Here is a 21547-nt window from a genome sequence, read left to right as displayed (position 1 = left end):
CCACAAGATGCGATTGTGTTGATTTTATTGTACGTTCACTGTGCCTTAATAAAGTCCAGCAGAAGAGTACGAAATGCCAAGGTGTTATGCCAGTGTTTGGAGTGAGTGACAAGGGATGGATTTAGCAGCTGCTCGAAACAGTTTCCCAGAGAGACCTGGAGTATAACCTCAGGTTTACCTTTTTATAACGCTGCTCTCTGGATGGTTTGGGGTTAATGTAATGCAGAGTGTTAATTGTTCCTGTTATCAGCATTATTTATTATAAATCCCCCGAATAGTGAGATAACAGCACTCAGAGGCATATGACATGGCACAGACTCCCAGAGCACTACCTACATGTCAAGCACTGAGTAGAAGAAGAGGTAAGGATTAGAGGGAGATGGAAGCTTCCTTGAGTCTGAAGTGGGGCCCGCCTGCACCGTCCTCTTTTTTCAGATGTGCCCCCTTGAAATGAAGGAGCCCAGAGCTCCCACCTGAGATACTCGAGCTCATTCATGCCTGCTTCGTGTTGCATAAAGTTGAGTAAACTGGTGCTAATAACTTATTATAGTCTTTCAGTCTTGTCACCGACCACATGACAATGAGTCAGTCAGTGGTTATGCGATGTACTGTGTGTTTAATCCTGGCAAACGTAAATTCTGTTCTCGTATAAAGTTACAATTTATTCTTTTCTCAGTTAAGCCTTCAGGTATAAGATGTTACGTTGATGGATCAGAAGAAATTGGAAATGACTTTAAACTAAAATGTGAACCAAAAGAAGGTTCACTTCCATTACAATATGAATGGCAGAAATTGTCCAACTCCCAGAAACTGCCCGCCTTATGGTTACCAGGTACGGGTGATATTACAAGTTGTACCATATGCCATTGGTTTGGACTTAGATCTAGTAGTAGGGGTGTGTGTGTGTGTGTGTGTCTGTGTGTGTGTGCGTGTGTGTCTCTGTGCGTGTGTCTCTGTGCGTGTGTCTGTGTGTGTGTCTGTGCGTGTGTGTCTGTGTGTGTGTGTGTGTATAGAGAGAAATTCCCAGATACCTTCCCTTTTCTGTACAGAACAATCAAGAATCCATGAGAATTATTCAGTGTTTTACAATGTCAACTTACTATCATAATCATGTTAATGAAAATATTTTTATAATTTCACTGCTTAGGATATTATAGTTTCTTTGTTGTGTGTGTGTATATATATATATATATTTTTTTTTTTTTAAAGATTTTACTTATTTGACAGAGACAGCGAGAGAGGGAACACAAGCAGGGGGAGTGGGAGAGGGAGAAGCAGGCCCCCCGCGGAGCAGGGAGCCCGATGCGGGGCTCGATCCCAGGACCCTGGGATCAGGACCCGAGCCAAAGGCAGACGCCTAATGACTGAGCCACCCAGGCGCCCCTGTTGTATATTTTTTAATTGATAGTAATACTGATGAAAAATACGATCATAATATAGATACTGGCTTGGTTATAATAAGAGTAGGATCTTGAATGTTTTGCCTAGATTCATGTTGAAGTAGGATTTCTCTCCACCTCTTTCTTTTCTCAAACTAAGAGGCCAAACTATATGACCCCTTCTGACTTTTGTATGTTTCTTCCATCTGTGGGGATAAAATAGGTTTTGAAATCTTCCTGCTTCCCCAAAGAGCCTTTGTGGGATGGAATTTTTTGTTTTTGTCTTTTTAAGTAATCTCTGTGCACAGTGTGGGCCTCAAACTCCTCACCACCCTGAGATCAAGAGTTGGCATGTTCTACCAGTTGAGTCAGCCAGGTGCCCCACTATTTTTTAGAATCAGTGTGGCTCTGCTTCAGCTGAGACTGTACCTGGCTAAGGCAGTCGTGGGTACTCTCACTTGGGATACAAATGACCTGGAGGACAATTATAGTCGGTCCTTGAACAACACAGGTTTGAACTATGTAGGTCCATTGATACGTGGATTTCTTACAGAGAGTACTGTAAATATATTTTCCTAGTGATTTCCTTAGTAACATATAATACATAGAACATACAAAACGTGTGTTAATCGGCTGTTTATGTTATTGTACATACATTTCGGGGGCATGTGGGTGGCTCAGTCTGTTGAGCGTCAGACTCTTGATTTCAGTTCAGGTGGAGATCTCAGGGTCATGCGATGGAGCCCCGCTTCAGGCTCCAGGCTCAGTGCAGAGTCAGCTCGAGATTATCTCTCCTTGTGTCCTTCTGCCCTCCCAACTCACGTGTGCACACTGTCTCTCTCAAAATAAATAATAAGATCTTTAAAAAAAATTACAGTTACATTTCGGGGGAGTCAAAAGTTATACCCTGATCTTTAACTGTGCAGGGGATCAGAATCCTTACACACCTGCCCATTCCCTGCCATTATTTAAGAGTCAACTGTGTCTGCATTCTGGAGACAAGCACATGTCTCCCTGGAAATTTGGAACTGTACCCAGCTTCAGTTTCTCACTTTTACCTGGATTGTCAAGTTTAATAGGGTTTGCCTTTACTAAAAACTTAGCAATACAATTTTATAAAGATAGGTTTTGCCATATACTCCCCCTTTTCTTCCCCATAGACATGAATTCACCTGTTATATCTGTAAAAAATGCCTCTACTGAGTACTCTGGGACCTACAGTTGTACAGTCACAAACAGAGTAGGCTCCGATCAATGCCAGCTACACCTGAATGTTGTTCCACGTAAGTACCTTCTTTCAGTCTGTTGTGATAACATCTGTTCCCGTCATCTTCATACAGCTTCCTTTGGTTCAGTCAGCAAGTATGTACTGAGGGCAAAGGGATGCTAACTTTGGCAAAGCACTCTGGCTTGGTTATTAGCTATCCTAAGTCCTGGAAAGGGGGAAAAAATACTATATTAATAAAGACTTCATTATTGTAATGACATTAAGAAGGTAAGAGTTGTCAAATCGACTCTTGTATCATTAGAACATTCTTATATGCCAGCCAAGAAAGCTTTGAATATTAAAATGTTTTAGTCTGGTTTCATGATTTTTATGCTTGAAATAGATTATACAGTTCAGAAGAAAGTTCTTTACAGTGGATTTTCCCACTGGACCAAAAACTAATTTGTCTCTTAAAGTTAATATATACAGTGAAATCAGTCCATCACTGTGTATCCTTAACCTTCAATATGACTAGATACAGATTTTTTTTTTTTTTTACTATTAATTATTTTCTTATTAACATCTTATTCTAGCTTCAAATAGAGCTGGAACAATTGCAGGAGCTATTGTAGGAATTTTGCTTGCTCTAGTGCTCATTGGTCTTATCGTCTTTTGCTGTCGTAAAAAGCGCAGAGAAGAAAAATATGAAAAGGAAGTTCATCATGATATCAGGTAATTAAGTGACACAAGAGTTGACTAAAATAAACTAAATGTATTATGTCTCTAAAGCATTAGTTCTCTTAATCATGTGAAGCATTTACCCCATTAGAACTGGATAAAAGCTGTAGCTCTTCCCCTCAATACATTTGAAAGCTTTTACTTTCAATTTCAGGTGTGCGGAATCAACCAACCTCCATTGTGCCCCGCCTCCAGCCCTGATTTTGAATCCTATTTTAAGAGCTACTGCAAAATGCTTATCTTAAGACTGTCTACCTTCTCCCAATAAAGTATAGGCATGAAGTTTTCAAAAAAAAAGGAGCAGATGTTGAGGTTTAGAATCAAGTGACATCAGTAGTTATATAGAACTGTTGGTAATGTGATTTTATTTTTTAATATTCTAAACTAGTAGATCTTAACTAGAAGTGTGTGTTGCATTATAGAACTTTAAAAAATAACATGACTTAAATAACATCCAGGAAATAAATTGACATTTGGTAGGTCTGGCTTGGGGTCTGTGCACTTGTCTTTTTTTAAACTGCACCAGAGGTAACTCAGGTGAATATTCTTTGTCAGTGCTTGGTGTGGAAATTCTTAAGCCTGAATTCTCAGCTTTTGCAAATTTAAATCTGCTAAGCTTTCAGCTAAGGTCTTAGAGAAGTAATTTTCGTAACGAAAAAGTTTTTCTTTTTTTCTTTTTTTTTTTTTTTTTGGTAGAAATATTTCTATAGGTGTTAGTGCCTTATCCACTATAATGTGTTGGCTGACTGTCACTATAGATTATCTTGATCAGTGATAGCACAGTATGAAGAAATTTAAGTTTGTTCCTTATAAGAACATTATAGAATCAGATTTTTGTAAAAATCACATTTTATTATGTATGAAGGTGTACACTCTGTAAATGATAGATTTGGGATGAATACACAGTTCATGACATTATGTAGCTTATTGCGATTGCTTTTTTGTGTGTCGCACACACTTTTATATACATATTTAAACAGAGGATCTTTCCTCACCCGTATCCATTTCTCATAGCTTACGTAATTGTAGGTTTTTAGAAGCTTGTTCTTTGAACTTGTGTTGGGATCTTTGCTTTCTAGGGAAGACGTGCCTCCTCCAAAGAGCCGTACATCCACTGCCAGGAGCTACATGGGCAGCAATCATTCATCCCTGGGCTCCATGTCTCCTTCCAATATGGAAGGATATTCCAAGACTCAATATAACCAAGTACCGAGTGAAGACTTTGAACGTGCTCCTCAGAGTCCGACTCTCCCACCTGCTAAGGTAGCTGCCCCTAATCTGAGTAGGATGGGAGCGGTGCCTGTGATGATTCCAGCACAGAGCAAGGACGGGTCTATAGTATAGAGCCTGCGTGCTTTCACCTCTGCTTTCTGTGGTTCTTTTCTCCTCTTCAAATAGGAAGACTGTTCCGTTCTAAATTCTGCTACCAGCCTCAAAATATATCAAGAAGTTAACCAGAAACTAAAAATTATACTTTAAAAAGTTTTGTTTGGCTACTGAAAGAGTAAAGGCATTGAAGTTACTAAAGACAGATTCACCAACTGAAAAAAGATTTCCTTTAAGAGATTGATATGATAGATTTCTGAATATCAATACTTAAGATAGAGCACTTTGAATATGAAATCCTAGGGAAGAAATTGGTGAACTTACATGCACCCTAAGTTGATACTTGAATCACGTGAAAGTGGTACTCCCTATTTTCTACCATTATTTTTAGGTTGCCTTTCTCAATTTATGATCCAGTGTCCCCTCCAAATTGGTAAAGAAACATTCATGGCAAAAATACTTACGACACATCTGTGTTTGTTCTTTTTATAGCTTCTTTGGAAGCTCATTTAAATATGAGTTTGAAATCTCTCTAATAACATAGAAAACACTACAGGGTTCTAGAAATTACTAGTTTTACTTCCGAATCATTCATAAACCTTGTCTATGAAATGATTTCTAACTATTTAATTGATAGACTGCTATAGGCAACAGGGACATAGTAAGGTCTTTTATATCCTAAAATAAAAGAGCATCTCTCTGATTCATTTAGAACATTTGCTGCCAGCTACATACAGCAATGATACTAGTTAGTGGTGCAGTAGTGAATATGGGTTTTGTTGATGAGTGGTCTGATGCCTTGAGGCCCATGGCCATCTTCAGAACAATGACCAGTCAGAACAAGGATGGAATATTTTGCAGTTCCCAACTAAATACTAGCCCTTGAGGTGATATTTTTCTAATAAGAAAAATTATAATTCACTTATTATTTGACAGTTACAGTTTGAAATTCCCCGATTATTGGTTCCAAATTTAAAAACATTTTTCCCTAGTTGGTTCAGTGTTTTGGGGGGGGGGGGTTGTGTTGGTGTTGCATAATATATGTTCTAGAAACATGTAATCCTAAATTTACCCACTTGAATGCAGTTCCTGGAGGATATTTTCTTCATAGACTCGAATGATGAAATACATTTTCAGCTAGTAGGTGTCCTCCATCGATTCTGTATCTCAGACTTGGGAAGGATGTGTAGCTGCTATCGTGCGGCCAACATGTCTGTGTATAGTTGCAGAAAAGCAAGACGAGCTTTGAAAAGAGTGAGTCTTAGTTTTGTGAAAGTGATTTATTCTTTAAAAAAAAAAAAAAAAAGGAAGAAATGAAAGGAAAAGGAGTAGAAGGTATACTCCTAACTGCCAAATGTGTTAAATACTGTTGTAGTAGAAGAAAGTGAGTTTATTGTATTTCCCTTAAGATTGTGAGGGAGTGTGGATATAGTAAAATGAGCCAACGGTTTCTTTATAGTAAATAAGGTTTGCAATAAATTATTTCACTAGCTCTAAAACCTTTTCCCTAGATTTTGGTAGGGAGTTGGTTTCTGTTGATCTCTTTGGGTGCTGTGGTGGTAAATGCTACATTATAAATTAATGTTCGTGTGAATTTGAGATTAGACAGTATTGTGTATACTTTTTAATGCTGAACTTAAGCTGAATGTCTGTGTAATGGATTAGTGTATAGTTTTATATATTTGGAAGCGTTTTTTAGTAGGTTTTTAACCCTATATAATATTGCTTTTATACTTGTGTTAACATTTTCATCTGTGCCTTTGGGTAATTTTAATTTTTATTATGAATTTCTGGTGCCTATGAGCTAGCTATCACCTGAAAGGTGCTTAGAGGTGAAGGTACTGTTCCTAAAAACACATCACTGTGACACCTTTTCTTTTCATACTTTGACTCTTGCCTCCACTTCCCTGTTCTTTTTGGTAGCAACTTAACCGATTGTGTTATTCATAAAGATTTTAAAATTTCAACATCCCCAGCACTGTGTTTATGATTTTATATCAGTAGCTAATTTTGAGTGCCAGATGTTTGGCCTCTTTTATATGATAAAATTTATAAGATAGTATAAGAATAAATAACAGATCACAAACTTAAATAATGAAAGCATTTGGTCCTTCCCACCCCTAGTTTTCGTACAGTGAAGATGACGCTGCAGTCTAAGTAGGAACTACGGTAAAAGGTGGACATGTCCTCCTCCTCTCTAGTCTAGGATCTGACTCTGAGTAATCAGACTCTCTCCCAGAAGCGCTTCCAGCTCCATACCGCTTACAGCCTGAGAACGCAGCTCGTAAAACATCACTTGTGTGACCTGAGAAGACCAGCTGGGTGGGATTAAGTTTCGAGGACAGAGTTCAGTTTTAGACTTACTTCTCCAGCTGTTCCCATTGTAAATTTCAGCTGATCCCGCAGTCAGGTCAGTCAGGTACTGATAACTTCCCAAGTAATTCTCCGTGACAATTCAGTTGAACTAGAAATATTTGTTCTAGAATGACTGTTAGTAATCATCAAGCAATTCAACCAAAACTGGTTATTCAGTCCTTACCATGAGAAAGCCAAACCGGGCCACTCCAGAACGGCCCTGCATCTTTGAGGAGAATCCATTTGATTCTACTTGACATCTGAGACACTTGACACCATCTTGTTTTGAGTTACACAGGATCGTTTGAAAAGAAATGATACTGGAGAGTATGAGTTCTGTGCTTGGAATATGTAGTTCACTGGTGTTCTTTTTCTTATTGGCAGTCTTACCAGTATTCCCCTCTTCGAGAACCCCCAAAATTTCTTATCACAGTTACGCTGACCAGTTTATTCAGGCAAATAACTATGCCATGGAGTGGTTACAATGGAAACACAGCCTGTGTGTGTCTTGGGAGGAGTTCATTGAAGAAATGCAATTAGATTTATGGATATGAAGAAATACCTGATTTTGTTAAAATGACAATTTTTAAGATTGAGTTCTGGAAATTTGGAGCAAGTGAAGGGGCAAGTAAACATTTTGATTAAGTGTAGAAAGAACTCATTGCATGAAGTTGGATATCCAATTCTGTAATGTATGGCTTCTTAAAATAACTATTCTGTCTTTTTGTGTGCGTGCGGCATGTAAATTTGAAGTTTTCTGAATGTTTAAGGTTTATTTCTAATCATCTCCACAGTGTTTCGGGCTGTCGGATGCCTTATTCCAGTGTGAACAGAAAAAACAAACATTTTATGTGGTTAATGCTTTGATGTGTCACGTTAAGGAGTAGTTTGTAGAAAATGTTGGCACAACTTTAACTTTTTAGTGGCTTGTGACATTATATATATGTACATATACCTTTGTAATATTCTTGTGTTTGGTAGTATAAATGTTCTGGGCAAGTTTTAATATTTCCAATGCCTTTAGATAGTCTTGCAATAGAGGCAACACATTCTGCAGGTGGAGTTTTTACTCGTTTGCCTATTTTGACACTAAAAAAGGTCCATAACTGAGCACAAATTCTACAATGTTACAGAAGTAAGGAAAAATAATAAATAAACTTGTGACTTGTGGTTCTGTTTAACTTATAGATGGTAACATCAAATAATTTCGTCATCTAGTCTCTTACTATTATTTAAAATCAAGTTTTAAAAAAATACCCTGTTTTGTAATTTTAAAAGTATGGTGTATAACGGTTGGATTTGGTCATGAACACTAAAAGCTCCAATCAAGGAAGAACTCTGTTTTCTGCTAATTTAATGACATAAGTTTTAAGAGAACCACAATTTATTCACTTATTCTCATTCCTAACTGTGAACTTTTGTGATAAATACACTTGTACTACTGAGAAAAAATATTTTGACACTTCACATATGCAAGTAGAGAATTGATAAGTGTCAGTTTCAAAAATGATTTTGTATTTAAAGTTTCTGGCTTACGTATCCAATGGTGCAGATTTTGAAATTTGTAAGAACAAATTTGTTTATAAAAAAACCAAAAACTTGCTCTAGTTTTGTGACCTTGTGTACTTTTGAAATAAAATCAAGAAAGCAGTTTTCTGCCTCATGGTGTGGCTTCATTGTGCCTTTTTAAAAATGACTACTTAATAAAACTTCAGTATACTATTCCTCAGGGTTTCCTTTTTTCCTCCCCCCCTTTGCACCCCTTGTTAAACAGAATAAAGATCAAACTATCACACATCAGTGAAAACATGTCAGACATACATACATTTCCCCACTCCTGTGCATTTATATGACACCAAATAACATAATATTTGGGGTTGAAGCCTCCAAAAGTTTTGCAATCAGTTCACAATTTATAGCATAAACTCAAATCTGAGTTCTTGAAGAATAGCATTGAATACATAAACACCTAGTTATGGTTTAAAGCTGTTTTCGTTGATTCTAAACAATGATTTCAGAAAAGAACAGTGAGGTCGTAATACTTTTGTAAGAAGACATTTTTAGGAATGTTTTGTTAGAATCGAGTTTTTCAGTCTTAGCATTTTTAGCAGCATTTGGGCTGGATAATCCTTTGCTGTGAGGGACTGCCCTCTGCACTGTAGCATGTTGAGTGCATCCCTGGCCTCTTTCTTCCTCCCCAAGATGTGACAGTCAAAAATGTCTCCAAACGTTGCCACATGTCCACCTGGGTGGGGGGCAAAATTACTCCAGTTGAGAACCACTAATTTATACTAAGGTGAAATTTTCTACTCAGAGATTAAGAGGGATAGGCCTTATAATCAAACGTGTCTAAATTCTGCTTATTACTAATTGCTTTCCTTAGCTTCACTTTCCTGGTGTTTAAAATGGGGAGAAAAATTATACATCCTGGGGGATGCTGGATGGTTCTAAAGAGAGAATTGATATAATGAAAATTCTGTGCATTTGTCCCTGAGAGCTGGGATGCTGATCATGGTACACAGATTTTCAAAGAATCAAGATTACAATAAAATATGCCGAGTGAAACTACTGAGTATAACTTAATGCCTTTAATGCCTTTAATTTAGACCATATTTTAACCTTGTAGCTCTTTATAAAGGCCAGGTCATATTTCTGGTTAATAAGTACCAAATGGCAAAACTGATGAAACTGAGATAAAATTGAATATAAAGTAATTTGTTTTTGAATAAAAATGGTCTATAGCTTTTAAGCCTAAGGCATAATCAAATGTAATTTCTAAATGTAATAAAGGCAACAGTGAAAAGATCATGAAGCCAGTCCTAGGAACCCAAATCAGTTTTTCGTGCTGGTATTTCTGAAATCTAAATCAAGTGTGATGTGTTGTTTTGTTACTTAAGTGATTTTTCTAAATTTGATAACTATTTATAGAAAAAGTTGTTGCAGGAAAAAATTCCAGAGTTAATGAAGAACCAAGAAATAAATTTCAGGATAAGGTCCTTGATCTATCAGTTTGCTTCTCGTTTCACTACAGAACTGTGAAAATTCTAACTAATGGAGATTGAGAAAGGGGGGAGAAGATGCAGGAAATCAGAAGTAAAAACATTGCCAGTCTCCGACAAAGTAGTTGAAACCATCATGATCTTGACTCTCTTCCCCTGCGTCCTTGTCCCCTAATCCACTAAGTGATAGTGGATTGGTTGTCTTAAGATGTAAATATGATCAGATTAAAAACCAGATCATCTTAACCTGATATAAAAGAGCTTTCCAGGTCCATTCCACGTGGGTCTCTACGGTTTATTTTCTCCACACCTCCAGGTGCATCTTTATGCAGTAGCCATGTTCAATAGCTAAGGGGCCATGGTTTCATATCTTTGTGAGTGTGCAGTTTCTTAAGCCAGAGAACAGTCCTGCCTTGCTTACCTGGCCTGCAAGTGTAAGTTGAGTCATTTTTCCTGATTTGCACCCCTCCCCTCACTTACAAGATAAATTAGGGGTGCATCTGGGCCCTCAACATTGCCAGTACAAGTCTTTTAGGGCCCAAATCCTTTGCGTTCCAATTGTTTAACCTGCTTAATATGCCCTTTTACAAGTTTGAAGTGGATTTACTCACCTCTGTCCTCTGCCTAACTCTGACTTGCATATTGCTCAGTAAATGCTGAGTGAGTTTTCAGAAAGGAGACTGTGAGCACTGGGGGCAAGTGTGCATTGATTTGGTATGTGTCCTATGTTCTCCAAGACAGCTGCCCTGGTCGCTTCCAAAAAGACTGTCCAGAGAAAAAGGGTGAGTGGGTATGTGTGGGGAGAGGAAAGTGCATGTGGCTTAAAAGGTTAACTTGCACAGGGGTGCCTGGGTGGCTCAGTCGGTTAAGCGTCAGACTCTTGGTTTCGGCTCAGGTCATAATCTCACAGCCGTCATGGGATCGAGCCCTGTGTCCAGCTCTGCGTCCAGCTCTGCGCTCCATGCAGAGTCTGCTTCAGATTCTTTTTCTCCCACTCGCACACTTTAAGAAATAAAATCTTAAAAAAAAAAAAAGTTGCACAAATACAGAAGGGGGTGACCTGATCGAATAGGAGCAAACACAAGAACAAACCTAATTATTATAAAAAACTGGAGAAGTGTAGAAGCATTTTAGAAGTAAACTTGTAAAACCCTCCTGAGAAGAGATGCTGCTGAGTGGTCTGGAGTGAAGTTAGTGACTGTTTTCTCTCCAGGGTTATTTTGATAACTACGTATGGGAACCTCTGAATTGTTAGGAAACCCTTTGCAGATGACTGGTTTCCATGCTAAGTCATTAATGGTGGTATATTTTTTTCTCGGACTTCACAAACTTCCAGAAATATTTTGAGTACACCTTTAGAGAGGCCAAAAAACGTACAGGCTTAAATATCATTGCCTACTTGTGGTATACTAATATTTCTTATCAGAATTTAGGGAGACCTTCTTAGATAACTAAAATACCATTTCTTAGAAGATTTTAATTTCCGAAAAAAAAGAAGTCAACTGTTTTCAAGTCTTTTAAAATAGCCTTCTGAAATGACTAGTCATTTATTATTAATTTCTATGTATAATTGTATTAGTTAGCTAGGGCTGCCATGACAAAGTACCACAAACTGGGTGGCTTAAACAAATTTACTGTCTCACGTCCTGGATGCTAGATGTCTGAGATTTAGGTGTTGGCAAAATTGGCCCCTTCAGATTGCTGTCAGGGGAGGATCTGCCCAGGTTGCTCTCCTTGGTTTGTAGGTGGCTGTCTTCTCTTTGTGTCTCTTTAGATCCCCGTTCCTTGACAGGTATCTCTTTCTGTGTCCTAACTTTGCTTTTTTATAAGGACACCAGTGCCACTAGATTCAGGCCCACCCTAATGACCGAATTTTAACTAATTGTAATGACAAGGATCTATTTGCCAAATAAGGTTATATTCTGGGGTACTGGGGATTAGGACTGCAACCTAGGTTTGGGGGCACACAATTCAACCCATGTCAGTAATGATGATTGGAAATTATGAAGAAGAACTAATAAAATAGTGAAAGTTGGCATGGAACACATACCCAGAGGGTTTCTTTGCTTAATTTTTAGTGGAAAATAAAAATATCAGCCCCTAAATAACTATGCCAGCACAGTTATTTAATGGTGTCCGTCTCCCCCATCACCTCCCCCAGAAGTGTACTATCTTTATTTCAAATATGGAGTGACCATATGTGCTGTTAACCTCATATCTGTTTTTCAAGTGAAAAAGGAGTTGATGATGTGGTTATGGATTTGTCTTGTCTTACGAATCTTGCTGACAAGATGAAGCTGTTTTTCTGGGGAAATAGTTTTTAACCCCAGGAGGACATGAAGAGGTGATATGGACCACTTCAGGAAGAAAAAAAAAAAAAAATCCACCTGATTGTGGAAGCAGATAGATGGCCATTGCTTTACCATCACCTATGATCTAGACAAGAGTTGATTAAAACTCTCCATTTCTAGGTTAATTTTCGTAAAGCATTTAGGCTCACTCTCTTGCTCAAAAGCTTTCCAGGACAACCTCTAACTTAAAAGGTCAAACTCCAGCCTGATTTTAGACTTTCACAACTGGCCTTTCGCTACCACACTTCTATGCTTACACTTGCATATACATGTTTCGTTTTTTAAATAAAGTTTTATATGAAATTTTTAATTTAACAAATCCTCTCAGGTTATTCTGTATCTCTTCTCTTTCATGTTATCTACCTACCTAAAACCTTTGTCTTCAAAACTATATGTTGCGTCATAGTGATACACTGTAACTTAACCAGTCTCCAACTGAGGACCATTTAAATTGATACCATCCTTTTGATATAATGAATAAAATTACAAGCAGTAGATTTGCATGTACGTTGTTCTGCATATGTATAACTATATCCTTAAGGTAAATGTCTAGAGAAGGAGGTGCTGCGTAAAGAATATTCTGATAGCTATCATTAAAATAGCTTCTTGTTAACAGCAGCTTATGCTTGCAATGGATCAGAGTGCTTATCTCGCCCCAAATCCTCACCTGTACTCTTAATCCAACTTTTTGATCTTTCTTGATTTCTGAGAAGAAAATTATCTCATGGGTTAAAATTCTATTTCTGTTTATTCACTTGATTATCTTCCTGTGTTTAAAAGCCCTCTGTACTTTTGAGAACTGTGTTCATACGCTTTGCTCATTTTTCTTCTGTATTACTATTTTGCTAATTCGGAGGAGCTCTTAAATATTAATAAAATTAGCCCTTTGTGATATGAAATGAATTTTTTTTTCCAGGTTACCCTTTCTCTTTCACTGTTTATGGTCTTACCCTTTTCTGATCATGTAATCCTAACCCTTCCTAAGCCATCCTCCTGGTTCAACCCGACTTCTCCCTAAGCTGAGTGTCACTTGCCTTTCCACGTTTGTCTCCTCTCCTTAAGCAGATGTCAGGCCTTTCAAAGGTGGGACATCTTTACATCCAAATGATCAACACAGAGATTCTCAGTAGTCTCTGTTGCTGATGGTAATTGCAGCACTCTGGCTGTTTGCACGTCAAGTCATAGCCACACATACCCCATCACAGTGTGCTTCTTCTCAGGTTGTCTGTGGTTTCTTCAGGTTGCTGGTGTTTGGGCTCATAGCAGTTGCCTGGAGTCAGTACAGAACTACGTTAAGAAAATGAGTTATCTTGCCCTTGGACAGAAGAGTTGTCTAGGTCCCCTGTTAGGTCAGCTGTCACACACTATTCCAAGTTGAATGTTGGCTACGGGCACCGTGCTCTCGATGTTGCTAGGTAGGACATCTTCCCTCGCGTAGTCCCGGAGCTGTCAACAGCGAGAACATTTCTAGGGAACGGTAGAATGACCTTGCAATTTTTTTTTTTTTTTTTAAGATTTATTCATTTGAGAGAGAGAGGGCACGAGGGCGGGGAGAGTAGAGGGAGCAGGAAGCCCGATGCAGGGCTCGAGCTCTCAACCCTGAGCTCGCGACCTGAGCCGAAATCGAGAGTCGACCCTTAAGCAGTCTGAGCCACCCAGGCGCCCCTGACCTTGCGATTCTAAGAGGAGAGTGTGATGCAGAAGATGACTGAGTTGGAGCCTGTTGGAAAGTCACAGTCCTCTGACGTTTAGCCTCCACTAGTTGTGATCTAACAAGGAGGGGACCTTTTATGTGTTCACAGAAACAACAGAACACGAAGTAAAATAATTACATGGAATGTAATCTGTTCAGCCAACTTAAAGATTCTATATGCTATGCCCAGGACAAGGTAAAGATACACTGGATGGTAGCCAATAGGGCTGTTACCAAGTTTATGTAGGTTTGATTTAAACTTTTTGCAATATGGGCAAAAGATTTGTGATTTAGTTAAGAAAATTGACATGGCAGTTTAAGTTTTATAAAAACAAAACAACCCAAAATATCCATAGGCTAGTTCAGTACCATTTTATGAAAAAATCAAGATTCAGAAAGGTTTCAATCCCCCCCCAGGCCACATAGTTGGGAACAAAATTCAGGGTTCCTGACTCCTGAACTGGTATTTTTCTAAGGACTTCCAGTTCTTGGCAGTCTGGGCCCCGTGAGAACCGTATGAAAGGAAAGAAAAATGGAATTTAGAGTGTGTGGCTCTCTCTCATCTCTCACTGCTCGCAGCAACACCAACCAGGCAGAAGGCCAGTGGAAAAGAGCCGACTCTGGCCTAACGAGGGCTCTCTGTCCCTTCCTAAACACGGCCACCAGTGTCCAGGGCACCCTGAGCATTGACAGCTCACTCTTCTCCCAGATGGAATGATGCTCCCACTGGGGGTTATGACTAGAGTGCATGTTGTTTGGTACCAAGCCCATTTATGCTGTTAACATTGCTGATTACATAGTTTAAGTAAATTGTACATATCAGCTGTACTAGATACAGTGAAGACAACTTATTTAAGGAAATGATTCTGCTGGCACATAGCTCCAAAATATGTTTTCATTCAGCTACAAAGAAACTAGATTTTAAATTAGGATCAGTATATTATGGATGTAGGTTATGGGAAAAAGAAAACACAACTCCTAGCAATAGACCCATATATTTTTTTAAAATTTTATTTATTTGAGAGAGGGAGAGAGAGCATGAGTGGGGGGGGTGGAAGGGGGGCAGAGGCAGAGGGAGAAGTAGGCTCCCCACTCAGCAGGGAGCCTGAGGGGGGCCTTGATCCCAGGACTCTGGGATCATGACCTGAGTGGAAGGCAGACGCTTAACTGCCCCGCAGTGGACCCATATTCTAAGAAAAATTCCTAACTACATAAATGACTGAAAGTATATTGATACATTTTAAACATTTATAATGTTTAAATTATATAAGGGATACATCATTTTAAATGGTTTTCCACTTAAAACTTTTTTGATTGGCACTCCTAATTATGTCAGGGGAGAGGGATTTTGTTGTAAATCTGTGTGCCAAATCCCTGTTAGATCCTGTATTTTAACTTCTTGTGTATTCCCTCCCAGATTTCACAGTCTGTTAAGCATCACAAATGGTATCTTCAAAATTATTTACCAAAGGATCTTACTAGCTATCAATATCAGATTTTAAATATAGTCTCTTATCATTGGGAAACAAATAGATTCACTTAGGTGACAAAACTAAATTTCACATTTTTCATGTTCCAGTCATTTTAGACAAATCTCAAATTTTTAAATACTTTCATTTTAATCAGTAAATTTAATTTCACTTCTTTAGAAGTAGTGTTTGATTCATGATTTATAAGATGCAAAAACATTTTTTCTATCGAATTTAGTGAAACAATCACATTGGCTTATTACTTATTAATTTAACTCTAAAAAATAATTATTTACACATTTCCTATATGAATTCAAAAAGTTGGCAGTTCTGGTACATGATCAACTTGTCCTTTTTTTTTCCCCCCCTAAATTAAGCTCTAGGCCCAAGGTGGGTTGAACTCAGCACCCGGAGATCAAGAGTCACAGGATCCAACTGAGCCAGCCAGGCGCCCTTCAACTTGTCCATTTATTTCTAAACTTGAAAGGAATACTCCCCTACACCCAATGCCACTCCAACAAAGGTGGTATATATTTAGGGGCACCTGGGTGGCTCAGTCGTTAAGCGTCTGCCTTCGGCTCAGGTCATGATCCCAGGGTCCTGGGATCGAGTCCCACATCAGGCTCCCTGCTCCATGGGAGCCTGCTTCTCCCTCTCCCACTCCCTCTGCTTGTGTTCCTTCTCTCGCTGTGTCTCTGTCAAATAAATAAATAAAATCTTTAAAAAAAAAAAAAAAAAAGAATACTTCCCTACACCCAATGCCACTCCAACAAAGGTGGTATATATTTAGATATATGACTGAAGACATTTCCAAAAGAGATTTGTAGCTTAATATTTAATGATAAAGATCGGTTGAGTCACATACATATGAATACCATGAAACTGCTAAAAATCATGTTTTAGAAAAAAAGAAAATAGACATAAGAAAATGTTTCACATTTTCAAATTGTGTGACCATAAAATGAATATGTTTCATAATACAACAGTATAGGAGCATATAAAGTAAAAGCTCCTTTTTTTTTTTTAAAGATTTTATTTATTTATTTGACAGAGAGAGACACAGTGAGAGAGGGAACACAAGCAGGGGGAGTGGGAGAGGGAGAAGCAGGCTTCCCGCCGTGCAGGGAGCCTGATGTGGGGCTTGATCCCAGGACCCTGGGACCATGACCTGAGCCAAAGGCAGACGCTTAACTACTGAGCCACCCAGGTGCCCCAAAACCTCCTCCTTTTAAACATCCCCATCTAATAAAACATTAACAGTGGTTATCTCTGCTCGAGGTGATTAATGATCTTTCTCTGTGCTTTTAGGTATTTTTTTTCCTAAATGTATATTACTTTTGTTAACAGAAAAATAATTCTAATAAAGAAATGTGTAAGTATGGCATACTTAGAATTCCCCATTACCAATGACAATTCTACATGTAGATCCATAGGAAAAGCAATGGTTTAACTTAAAAAAAATCAAAAACTTTAAAAACTTAAAAACTAAAAAAAATTTTAATAAAAACTGTAGCCACTAGTGCTTTTCATGGAAAAGGGAGATTAACTACAAATACAGCCTTCCACTTTTAAGTTGGAAAAAGAATATCTGATGCCCTCTTGTGGCCAATAATTTTAATAAGGTAGTTTATTCTTTTTCATTCAAATCCGTCTACATCAAGAGAATAACACCAAAATATCTATTCTATTCCTTTCTAAATGACAAAAAATGCTCACCTACTATTCCTAACAGTTTAGTCTATCTTCCCAACATGTGTCCTGGAGTTAAACACTCAGGATTTGAAGCCCTGACAATTTAGGTCACCTGGGGCAACTTACTTGAATATTCTCGAGTTTCCTCGTGTAAGATGAGAATAGTAAAACATACGTAGGTTTATCTTAGAATGAAAGGGACTTACAAGGTAGTACCTGTCCCACAATATGGTGAACATCTTCTTACATGAGTAGACTCAAATCATTCTTTTACTGGTCTCATGTTCTTACATAGTATGAATGAGTTATCTTTTATTATGGCAAATAATGCTGCATCAGTTGTACATTTTTATACATTTGCAAAAGTAGTTCCATAGGTTATCTTCTAGGTATACAGAATTTGAATTATGGGGTTAAGAGAATATATGCATTAAAAAACATTGTTAAATTGTCTTTTACAAAGATTGCAAACCACGATCTTTCCAATGTTTGTCAATTTGTTAGGTGAAAAATGGTTATTTCATGGCTTCAACTTATATTTCCCTTGTCATTAATGTGCCATTAACACACTTCTGCTTTTAGCCATTTGCATCTTTTTATATTTATTTAGCTCTGCTAAATAATTGTATATAGAAACTTTTCATATTCTCAGAATAGTAATTCATTTTCTTTTAAACATGGTGTGGAAATTTTCTCTTTGGAGTTTCTTTTAACTTTATGATGCCTTTGATATGCAGCTTACTTTTTAATTCCAAACCACCAATGTTCCTGTTAAAATTGGGAAAAGTTTCCTAAGCTAAAGTTAGTAAATATCTCCCTTCATATTTTCTATCAGTACTTTTAGTTTCATAATTAACATTTTATCTTTAATCTATCTGGAATATATTTTTATAGCTTAGGGTAGGAATTTAATTTAAAAAAAAATGCATACAGGGATGCCTGTCTGGCTCAGTTGGAGAAGCATGTGACTCTTGATCCTGGAGTCGTGAGTTTGAGCCCCATAATGGGTGTAGAGATTATTTAAAAAAATAAACTTTGGGACGCCTGGGCGGCTCAAGTTGGTTAATTTTTTTTTTTTTTTTAAAGATTTTTATTTATTTGAGAGAGAGAGAATGAGAGAGAGCGAGCACATGAGAGGGGGGAGGGTCAGAGGGAGAAGCAGACTCCCTGCCGAGCAGGGAGCCCGATGCGGGACTCGATCCAGGGACTCCAGGATCATGACCTGAGCCGAAGGCAGTCGCTTAACCAACTGAGCCACCCAGGCGCCCTCAAGTTGGTTAATTGTCTGCCGTTACTCAGGTCGCGATCCCGGGATCCTAAGATGGAGCCCTGCGTTGGGCTCCCTGCCCCGCCAGGAGTCTGCTTGTCCCTCTCCCTCTGCCCTGCTCGTGTTCTCTCTCTCTCAAATAAATAAAAAAATAAACTTTAACTTCAAAAAAAAATTAAAAATGCATACTCAAATAGTTCACTATTAATTTTTTTATTAGTGAATTATTTTCAATTTGAAAAGTCACATTCACCATACATTAAACTTTTGTTTCTGGTTGTGCACTTGTAATTCTGTTTCATTGTTCATTGTTCAGTCCTATTTTACACTTTTGAGTATATATTGAGAAATCATGTAAAAGGAAGAATACTCCCTGTCCTTTGTTCTTTAAAAATAATTCTTGATTATTTTTGAGAATTATTCTACCATGTAAACTTTTTAAAATCAGGGTTTCATGTTCCATTACAATTTTATCAGAATTTTAATTATGATTTGTATTGACTTTACGTATTAACTTGAAAAGTGAAGTTTCCACAGTGTTGAGTCAATCTAGAAATACGGCATATTCTTCTAGTTGGTTCTTTTTCTTTTTGTAAATTTTTATAAATTTTTCTCCATTTGACTCACTCCTTTCTGTTGTTAGTTTATTTCCAGGTATTTAGTACTCTTTCTTAGTATTAGGGGTTCTCTCCCATAAAGCACTATTTAAAATTTTTCTTATGAAATTAATATTTACATATAACTGGGAACAATGGAGTAAAAGTATATAATACTACCACTCTATTATAAGCGTTTATTATTTTGGAATATTTTCTTCTAGACACAGTATGATCAACAAACAAAATTTTTAACCACATTGCAATCCTTTAATTCAGAAATGTAATAGACTGCCCATGAAACATACATGCAATTTGGCTATCAATGATATATTTGTATTTGTTAAAAATAAGTCCGCCAAACTTGGTCTTTTTTTTTTTTTAAGATTTTCTTTATTTATTTGACAGAGACACAGCGAGAGAGGGAACACAAGCAGGGGGAGTGGGAGAGGGAGAAGCAGGCTTCCCGCTGAGGAGGGAGCCCGATGCGGGGCTTGATTCCAGAACCCTGGGATCATGACCTGAGCCGAAGGCAGACGCTTAATGACTGAGCCACCCAGGCGCCCCCAAACTTGTCTTAAATTAAGTGCTCATAAAAAATGTTTTGTCTCTCTGCCCTACTAGTTACAAAGTAATAATGCTCAGTATAACTAAAGAATGAAATGTACAATCTAGAAAAATAAAGTTCTTTGTATCTGACCCCTTCCCCTGCCTCTGAGAACACTAGCTACTGTCAATTTGGTATTTATTTTTCTGGACAATTTTTGGCACCATCATAGAAATATTTTTCATCTCCCACTTGCAGTATTTCCCCAATTTACAACATTTTATTCCCTGTCATTACAACTTTTTTTTTTTTTTTTGTAGCTACATGGTATTTTCCATAGTATTCTCTTTAGTAGATGTTCAGATTTTACTGTTTACTTGTTGGCTACTTGGATTTTTGTTGTTTTTGCCATTCACAATTTTGCAATAAATACTTCTACATAGATAATGGCCCCCTTGTTTGAGTATTTCTGAAGACAAATTCCTAGAAGTAGTTTCTTGGTCAAAAGATATGCATTTACAATTTTAATTGCCCTTCAAAAATGGTGGCGTTTTAAAAAAGCCAAGTTATGGATGTCTACATCATAATACTTGGTATTTTCAAGACCTATGAAATTTAAGCAAGGCTCCAATTATGTAACTTATGGGAGTCGTTTCTGTAGCAAGTTACTCCTTTGAGGGTAAAAACAAAGTTTAGCACTTTTATTTGTGCTCATCATGTGCTTTAAGGAATAAACATCAAACCACGCTAATTGCAGTGGTGTATCTGCTACAAGTACTAATGGGGAATTTGCTTCTGACAAGGATTAGATGGGGTTTCCATGTCATTCTTTATGTTATCCTTTAAATTACATGAAAGAGGGGCACCTGGGTGGCTCAGTTGGTTAAGCGACTGCCTTCGGCTCAGGTCATGATCCTGGAGTCCTGGGATCAAGCCCCGCATCGGGCTCCCTGCTCAGCAGGGAGTCTGCTTCTCCCTCTGACCCTCATGATCTATCTCATTCTCTCTCTCAAATAAATAAATAAAATCTTTAAAAAAAATATTACATGAAAGAACAAAGGAATCTGGAAGGTGCCTAATGCTATATAAATTGGGAGACAGACCATAAAATGTGGTGGTGAATAAAGTGTGTACATTTTAAACAGGAATTACATAAGCCTTTCCTTGAATTAGCGCTTGCATGACAACGTCCCAGTATAAGCCTATGCTCCATTAGTAATTTAGTGATATTGTTTCCCGTCAAATCTCACAGTATTACTGCCTTTCACAACTGCAATACAAACTCCAGAGAATATTATGAGAACACTGAATACCATGTTAACTCACCAAATACTTGATAACTAAAGGAAGTTAAACTTCTTTTGATGATAAACTTGGGCCTTAATAATACCACTACTTCTCCATGTGATCTTTCCCCTGACCTATCATTGGTACAGTTTGCTTTGTCATCTCAATCCTGTCAAGTGTGCTGTATTTCCTATTGCAATTCGATTTATAGTTCAAGCAAATAAGGGACTTCGTCAAGGCTTTATTGTTAACCAACAGATATTTTAATGTCTTGTATCACTTGCTTCATCTGTTACTTTTTTTCAAATCTTGGCTTGATACTGAAACTTCTCACAGTATTATCAATAATGAACTGAACCCAGGTATCACCATCAAGTATGGGCTTTACAAAAGCCAGGTTGGTTTGAGTTAGGGCTTCATTTCTCAGCTATTATCTTGGGCATTTTTTAAGTTCTCTGAGAGTCCTTACCTAAATTGGGATAATAATGGTACCTACCTCATGGGGTTATTATGAGGATTAAATAAGTTATTGGCACAAAGATATGAAAAATTTTAAAACTTATTTAATGTTATCTATAAAATGGATAGAACGGCTACTCTGGCAAGGTGAATGCACATGATAGTGTTTAAGTTTTGCTTCT

At 37.7% G+C, this 21547-nt stretch overlaps 1 protein-coding gene across 3 annotated transcripts in view; it reads left to right on the top strand.

The window, feature by feature from the left end:
* Positions 1–8655, top strand: part of CXADR (CXADR Ig-like cell adhesion molecule) — a 40635-nt gene extending 31980 nt beyond the window's left edge. For all 3 annotated transcript variants that reach the window (XM_032406287.1, XM_032406290.1, XM_032406289.1), the window contains exons 4-7: positions 677–832; positions 2540–2662; positions 3180–3318; positions 4404–8655. In XM_032406287.1, the coding sequence (XP_032262178.1) occupies positions 677–832; positions 2540–2662; positions 3180–3318; positions 4404–4668 (683 nt within the window). In that variant the 3' untranslated portion in view covers positions 4669–8655. The remainder of the gene's footprint in view (positions 1–676; positions 833–2539; positions 2663–3179; positions 3319–4403) is intronic.
* Positions 8656–21547: the final 12892 nt, after the last annotated feature.

This window comes from Phoca vitulina, unplaced genomic scaffold (genome assembly GCF_004348235.1).
Source record: "Phoca vitulina isolate PV1807 unplaced genomic scaffold, GSC_HSeal_1.0 scaffold8, whole genome shotgun sequence".
In the NCBI taxonomy this organism is placed as follows: Eukaryota; Metazoa; Chordata; class Mammalia; order Carnivora; family Phocidae; genus Phoca; species Phoca vitulina.
Note: the sequence above shows the minus strand (reverse complement) of the source record. Positions and strands in the feature narration are given on the sequence as shown.